This window comes from Danio rerio, chromosome 1, assembly GCF_049306965.1.
Source record: "Danio rerio strain Tuebingen ecotype United States chromosome 1, GRCz12tu, whole genome shotgun sequence".
NCBI classification, from domain to species: Eukaryota; Metazoa; Chordata; class Actinopteri; order Cypriniformes; family Danionidae; genus Danio; species Danio rerio.
In genome coordinates, this window is record NC_133176.1 from 61165001 (window position 1) to 61173587 (window position 8587).

An 8587-nucleotide genomic window follows, 5' to 3' on the forward strand; every position below is an offset into this window, starting at 1 on the left:
AAAAAAACAACAAAAAAAAAAAACATTCTAGCTCTATGTATCCCAGCTCTTCTACAGAAGGTTCTACAGAAAGCTTTCCAGTACCAAAAATAATTTAAGATTCTTTATTTTAGAGGGCTGTGCAGCTTATCGGGTTAGGGTTACTTTGGTGGGCCAATACAACTGCAAAAACGTAAGCAAGTTTGCTTGTTTCTCATATGTTAAAACTCCTCTGAACATTCAAATATGCTAGAGCCAATGAGGTTTAAGCTGAGTTTTGACTCCTCCCATTTCCCTTTAGACCCCTGAATGACAGGACAGAGCGAAAGGGGACGGTTTTCTGTAATGAATTACGCTTTGATCTGTTTCTCAAACTGAAATATGTTCTGTCTTTATTAGACTTTTTTTTTACACATAATGAAGTGTATGAATGATTATTAATTGTTCAGTGGTTCATGAATCTCACTCATTTTTTATAAAGCAACACTGATAAATGGCTCTAATAAATGATTAAATTTAACTTTATCAGTTTATAAACTAATATATTAAAATAATTACTTTTATAATAGAAAACATTACTCTGGGATATCAAATAGGCCTAAATCTAAATATAAATTCTAAAGCAAATGTACGCACTTAACACAACTTGTGGTCACATTGTAATAGTTTTTGTAAATATTATAATTAATCATTTCCATGTGGAATAGCTCATTTAAGTGGAAACAACAAAAGCATTATAGAGAGACTCTGAAATTATTCTCTGAGAGCATCAGCTATTGATGTTTATTATTGATTACATTTATCTTCTGGCTCCACCTAGTGGTGAATATGTGTTAGTGTCTTCATTGTCCTGGTTTAAGTGAACTGATGTCTGTGCAGATTATTGCGTTCTGTCTGAACTAATTATTCCAGATGTCTTCATTGATTGACCAATATAGGTCTGGACTTGTGGATGGGAGTTTCTTCTATTGAGCTGATGAGCAGAATCAGGTGTGTTTTATTAGGAAGAGATGGAAAATGTGTATTATTGATGCATCTAAATTAACAAAGGTGTGAAATACCGGATTATATGTCTGCTAGTATTTGCATTTTAATTATTTTTCTGTTGATGAATTGTGAATGACTCTGGTTTATGAGTCAACTGTGTGTGTTGGAAAATGAGGAATCAATCTGAAGGAACCAATTCTCGATATTGACTATATATGACTTGTTGTTTATGTTTTTACGATAGTCAGAGAGGAAGAATCTTCCAGCAGTTCACTCTGTGTTTTTTTTTAATGCTGAAGTTTGACTGCCAGCTGCTGTCCGTGGTGCTGAATCCACATCAGAGATTTAGTTTAATCTGAACATAATTATCCAAACAAATCCAGGTCGATAGCTCATCTTTACATTAAACCCAGAGTATAATTATTAAATCAAAAGTATCAGATGATTTTATTTACATAAATAATTACAGCAGTGCCTTTACCATTGAGTACTAAGTGGTCTAGAGGACTTCAGTGATCTATTCCCATCTAGTGGAGGATTTAAATACTGCAGATCTGATTTACTTACAGAGAAGATTCCAGCTTTGTCCAGCAGGTGTCCACTGATGTTCAGTAAAGCTGCTCATTACTGATAAAGAGCTGAAGAAAGAGGAAGTCACTAAAGCAGACTGATGTAGAGACAGAGATACACACACACACACACACACACACACACATCATTAACAACACTCACTCAACACTCAAGTCACAATGAAGATCCTCCTCGTCATCTCCGTCTTCACTTTAAAGCTGATCTCAGGTCAGAGCTTTTCTCTTTCAGTCACTGCAGTAATGATGCTGTTTTCTGATTATTAATCTGATCTACAGCTGATCCATATGTGGTGAAGTATATTAATGCCACTGGGTACTCTGGACGAAGCCTTCTTGTTAGTTCATGGAAGCCTTGGCATGAAAATGATACTAAATTCATGGGAAAGCTACAGGATAGACCAATAATAAAAAACAGGAAACATCATCGGTGGATTAATGAAGGAAGATTCACTTTATTTTGTAATAATCTTGCAAGCTTAGTGCTTTACATTAAAGAACTGAACAAACAAGATGTTGGAAAATACTGGATTCGTGTTCAAGGCAAATGGTCAGTTGAAATTACTTTGAGTGTAAAAGAAGGTCAGTCATTTAATCAGTAAAAATCCTGTGTAACAGTCACTGATCGATCGTTATAGCTTTCATTAATAAAAAGGTATTTCTTTATTATATGAATGACAGATTCATGTTGTAAAGTGCCCACGAGTGTGATGGTGAACAATGGAGAGACGGCCAGTTTCAACTGTGAATCTTCACAGAGTCAGATAAACAATCACAAAATTATATTAAAAAAAGCAAAGGATTACATTGAGCTGATTTACAACTCATGGTATAATGAAGGACGAGTCAGTGTTTCAGATGACAGACCTGATCAGAAAAAGCTCTTCAGTGTGAGAATTACTGCAGTGACACCAGAAGATGGAGGAGTTTACTTCTGTGGAGTTCAGTTCTACAGAAACTCCCACAGTTACTCCATTATTATTGATGTTCATCTATTTGTTATTAGTAAGTAAAGCAAACCTAATCAAACCTGAATTGTTCATTTTTTTATCTGCATGTGATTTGATGATGTTTCTGATTGACAGCTGAAGTGGGCGTTTCTACAGTGATTGGCTACTCAGGAGCTGCTCTGATGATCAAGTGTGAACATCCTCAACACAAAACCAACACCAAATACATCTGTAAAGAATCATCAGCTGGATGCTCAGAAGAATGGATGAAGAATGGAGATGTTTCTGTAGATGAGGACAGCAGAGCAGGAGTCTTGATGGTGTTTTTTAGAGAGCTGAAAGCTGCAGATGCAGGAACATACAGGTGTGGAGTGAAGGACTCTGAATATACTGAGAGATTCACTCAACTTCAGCTCAAAGTCAGACACGGTGAGGAAACAGCAGATACTTTAGTATATAAAATATGTCTTCTGACTTTCTATTATCTTGATTTACAGATGGGAAATATCCAAAAGTCATGAATGAATCTGTTCATCTTGGTGGAGAAGTAAAGATCAGCTGTCAGATCATAGAAGAACAGAAAGTTTATTTCTACAAAGAGGAATATAATCAGAGCTGCCAGATCAGGAGAGCATCTGAAGATCCACAACTGACTCCTGCAGAGTCTGTGGGAAGTGAAGAGAGAGTTTTCACAGTGATCATCAGTAATGCGAGTGTCAGAGATGCTGGAGTTTACTGGTGTGGAGCAGAAACCAGAGACACACATCTGACCTTCATCTCCCTGACCACTAAAATCCAGCTCAGCGTCATCAGTGAGTCCATTCAGATGATTCTGGAGTGAATACAGTCTGTTCACCATCATCTGTGTGTTAAATGTGTGTGTTTGTGTGCAGTGTCTCCAGTCGTGAGACGTGAAGGAGAATCTGCTCAGATCTTCTGCCCTTATGATTCAATCTATCAATCAAAGTCAAAGTCTCTCTGTAAGGGGAAGTGCTCCACTAGAGACACACGTCCTCTGGATGAGACTGTGAGAGAAGAGAAAGAGAGACTGACTCTGCATGAAGACGTCACAGCAAGCGTCTTCACCGGGACCATCACTGGACTGACAGCAGAGGATGCTGGGAAATACTGGTGCGCAGTGACATTAGACAGAGAGCTGAATTATCTTTACACTCATCTGATGGTCATCATCAAGCAGGGTGAGGAAGCTTCACACGTCTGAATGTGGAAAACTAGGCCTGTCCACTGATGTTCTTGTGTTTCTGCTCATTTCCAGAGCTGAGCTTGACTAAGTATGAAGGAGACGACGTGTCCATCCAGTGCAGACATCATGATGGAGATCAGAAAAGCTTCTGCAGAGCACATGAAGCCTCCACGTGTGTGAAGGATGGAGATTCACTGGAGACCATCAGAGATGCTCGATTCTCTATCAGTGATGAAGCGTCTGCTGGAGTCTTTACTGTCAACATCACTGATCTGAGAGCAGACGACTCTGGGGTTTACTGGTGTGGAGCTCACGTCATCACTAAAGTCAACCTCAGGGTTATAAAGGGTAAGATAAGAGCACACTACAGCTTATCTAATTTGACCTTTGTTGAGTATAATTTTATCTTATCAGCATAACCTGAATGCCATCCATTTATTCATATGTCTATATGGTTTTGAGGACTGCAGTCTCAGCCAGACTTCTCCCCAGATTAGGGGGGTCAAACTTAGTTCTGGAGTTCTGCAGTTCTGCTGAGTTTATATTCAGCCCTAATTTGATCCAGAAATACCTCATCTGCAAATATCAGTGATGAAATTCTGTGGTCCCTGAACCAGATTCCTTTGGCCTCAGGCTGTGCCCTTAATGACTACTCTCACCCCGACCCTAAACCCAACCGACACAGTACTGTAAAAAAATGAATTATTGTTATACAGTGTCATAAAAAATGCTGCTATGTTAATGTGCATATTGCACTTCCGGCCAGCCGCATTTCCAATCTAGACTTTATCCTTGATTTGCCTTGATGTTGTTGTTTTTTTTCTCTTTTTTTTTCTTTTTTTGCTGTCATTCCTTGTTTATGGCATTGTTTTGTTATTGCAGTGACATTGTGCAATACATTGACAACTTTGTTTGTTTACATACTGATGTACTTCTAGATTCCAAAGAAATAAATACATAATAATGAAAATATAATGATTTATTATTATCTTAAAAATTGTAATAATTTTGTTTTTAATTACAGTGCTTTTCTCTGAGTCATTTTTGTCATTGTTTCATATGAACACTGGAAGTGTGTTTTTTTTTTTTTTTTTTTTGCATGAACAAACTGCTTTGTTTTTCCATCCAGCTCAAAGACACAGAAAGCAGCTGAAGTTTTAGACTCTTGCACTAGTTTAACTGCAAACATTAAGTTTGCCTTGCCAACCAGGGGCATTTATTCCCCGACATCATATCTACAGTGAGGTGGCAGTTCAAGTTGAGGTAACAAGAATGCAATTCTAATGATTTGTGCAAGTATATTTAAATGAATTTTAATCTTATTTCAATTAATTTGTGAAATATAAAATCACTTACTGAGTTGTCTAAATAAATGCTTTACAGCAGTGAAGACAGTACATTTGATATTGTGACATTGCTCATGAATGCAGCAGGTGCTTTAGTGTGTTTGTGTTTTGACAAGTGTTCAGCTCAAAACCACAGAAATGAGCTGAAGGTGCACAGTCTTGGTTTGGTCTTTGAAGAAGCAACAGACTTTATTTAGCAAACCCACAGTGAACAGAGAGAAGAAGAAGCTGAGCAGAGGCGGTGTGCAAATTTGCAGAACAGAGAATCAATTACACTCATTTTACTGCAGGAAATAAAGATTAAATGCATGAACATTAGATTTACAAGTACTTTTAGTCACCTGTATTCAATTAGTTTTTTTGTGAAAACTATTTGAGTTCTAAATGCTTTTACTCACAATTGCATAAACCTTTAAGTGTTAAAGCAGATATTTATGTTAGAAATATTTAGGAAACAGATCAGTTATGTAGATATTACTATCTTACTCTGTGTTTCTGTTTTTGTTTTGTTGTTTTTTGCTTTTTCTTTCAGATTTCTCCCTCATCATCATCATCATCATCATCATCATTACTGGTGTGTGTGTGATTGTGCTGCTCGCTGTTGGATTCAGACTGATTGTGTGTAAATTAAGACGCAAGAGCACAGGTTTGATCATTTATGTCTTGATATTTCGTCACTTTAGAATTATAGGGTTCTATCTTACATTTTTTATCAAAATTGAGTTATTGACATATTCTTATTAAATGGCAACTTGTTTACATTATGGGATGTTTTTTTTATAAGATGTTTACATTTTAAGACCTTTTTTTTAAAAAATACAAATGTTACACACACACTGTTTGCTATAGAATGCAAAAACTTTGAAGCTCAATATCTCAAAATCATTCAGAACGCAGAGAGAACCTTATCATTCCAAGGTGACGATTTGTAGTCTGTAAACTGCTCCAGTAGATTTGATCCTGTAAACTGCTCCAGTAAATCTCTTTTTATCTGATCCTGCTGTTTAATAAAGTTTGTTTTTCTCTCAGCTGATTTTTTTTTTCAATTAGAAAATACCTCCACACCAGACAAGAAAAAGAGAGTGAAAAACACAACAGTGAGTTACAGTGTGTGAGTGTTTCCACATATTTTTGTAATTATAATTTATTTGGTTTATTTGTATTCATATTTTATTATAATAAAAATAACAAATATATATAGTATATCATATATGATTCATATTGAAACACTTAATTGTAATTCATCATAATAGTTGCTTTTGCATCACACTACTAATGAGTGATGCATCATTTGTATTAAATATGATATGCAAATCACTGTTGTAAATGTAATTTGATGTACACATAGACAGACAGAAAAAGTATTTCTGTCTGATTTCTCAGCCCATTTTCTCTTGGTTTCCACATGTTCAGTCATCAGTCAGCAGACGTGATCCTGGATCAGCAGAAATGATCAGTCCTGATGAAGAATCTTCTGATGAGCTTCTGTACGCATCCGTCACTTTCCAGAAGGAGCAAGAGTCTCTCAGTGAAGCTGGAGTCACCTTCAGGAACAGTCAGGTTTACTCTGATTATACCACAGTTGTTTTACCACAGTAAACTCACCCATCACAGATCATCACAGCAGTAGTTCTTCATTCATTAGTTGCTATTTTGCTGGCATGCACAGATGATTGATCTGCAAACTCTGGGTTGGGTTTGATTGTTGTTCTGCTCACTGTGTTGAAGTGTCACTGCTGCTCGTGTTGCTTCTTTCACCACACACACACACACACACACACACACACACACACACACACACACACACACACCTTTTCTTGATATCTGAATATGAGTTTGCTTTGGCCTGCTTTTGTTTCATAAACTCAAGAGAGGCTATAGTTACAGAGAGATTATTGAAAAAAAAAATTATTTAAGTAATATTTTAATTGATTGCTACTCACAAATGCCTTATGAATTAACTTGCTTATACCAATACCTTTGCTGATGTTGCTTTTTCAGTTCATTCTTATGTTAGTTCTTACTTTAGTTTGATGTATTCAGTAGATTTTGTTGTAAAATAAACTGTTTATTAACACAATTTGTTTGTATATATATATATATATATATATATATATATATATATATATATATATATATATATATATATATATATATATATATATATATATTGTTATTGCAGTGACAATGTTTACAATTGACTAAAACTTTTCATTTACATACTGGTGTAACTTTCAAAGAAACAAATGCATAATAATAATAATAATAATAATATTATTATTAATAATAATAATAGTAATACAATTATTTATTGTTATCATAAAAACAGTAATATTTAGTTTGTATACAGTGGTTTAATCTGAGGCAGTTTTATAAAGTCATAAAGTTTCTTATGAACACTGGAGGTGTTTTTTGTTTGTGTGAACAGAATGTTTTTTTTTTTTCTTGTTTTTCTTTTTTCCCCCGTCCAGCTCAAAGCCACAGAAAGCAGCTGAAAGTTCAGGCTCACATTAGTTGAAAGCCGCAGTGAGTCTGATGATAAACACTGATTATGAGCATTAGACTAAACCAGCAGCTGCATCTGCAGCATCTTCTGAACGCAAGAAAACATGTCTTTGCATCTGTAAATCTAAATAAAAATAATAATCAAACAGACAATATAAACAGACAGTTTTTATGAATTTAACAAAGGAAATATTAAAAATGATTGTGTTGTGACTTGTTGTGGTATTATGACTGAGACTGTCACAATGAAAGACACTGAGAGATTTTGCTGTAGCTTATTTTAATATGAACTTATTCATTCTTTTAGTGGGATTTATTTGCTTTATTGATGAAAAAACTATTAAGTTTCAGCAATAAATGCTCTTTAATTTTATTTGTCTTCATACTATTATTATCGTGTGTTATTCAGGGTTGCTTGTAAATATCTCAATGCTTTTCTGCTGTTTGCTGGGTGGAATAAAACTGGTCAGTTTTGCCGATCAAGTGGTGTGCTGTTCTTCAGCTTGTGGTTTTCTAGTTATTTTGGCCAAACCGAGATGCACTTCAACCAACTGCAGGTATAAACAACAGGAAATGGGTTTCAGTATAGTCACGTAACCTACTTTCAACTTTCCTTTATAAAATAAGAATAAAAAATGTAAAATCTTAAACTGTTTGTAGTGTGATCTGCTTCTGTTGTTAACAGTTACTGTATGTAGCAGAGGCAGGATACGACTTAGATTATCAATATTAGAATTAGGCTATTGTTCATTTAATTACTATTTTTTTTATAGTTTATTCAGCAAGTCAAGTAGATAAAAAGTAAATAAATCAGTTATTACACTAACGGTCAGCAAAAAAATAAAAAATAATTAAAAGTGTATTCATTTTAGTTCAGTCAAAGTATTTACAAAAGGTCAGAATGCCTGTTTACATGTAGACGAAAATCCACTTACAGCATTATTTTGAAAATTATACAGGACTGCTCGTGTAGTTTCAGAATTCTATTATGTATATAAAAGAGCTAAAACCCTTCAATGGCAGATACTG

General features: G+C 35.0%; 1 protein-coding gene across 1 annotated transcript; it reads left to right on the forward strand.

The window, feature by feature from the left end:
- The first annotated feature begins 1676 nt into the window (after positions 1-1676).
- LOC141375286 (polymeric immunoglobulin receptor-like) lies at positions 1677-7930 on the forward strand. The gene is made up of 10 exons (XM_073908023.1): positions 1677-2135; positions 2235-2558; positions 2639-2932; positions 3001-3315; positions 3397-3702; positions 3780-4055; positions 5586-5699; positions 6083-6150; positions 6467-6613; positions 7525-7930. The coding sequence occupies exons 1-10, from the start codon at positions 1934-1936 to the stop codon at positions 7546-7548; spliced, it is 2070 nt and encodes a 689-aa protein (XP_073764124.1). The 5' UTR covers positions 1677-1933; the 3' UTR covers positions 7549-7930.
- The last annotated feature ends 657 nt before the right edge of the window (positions 7931-8587 follow it).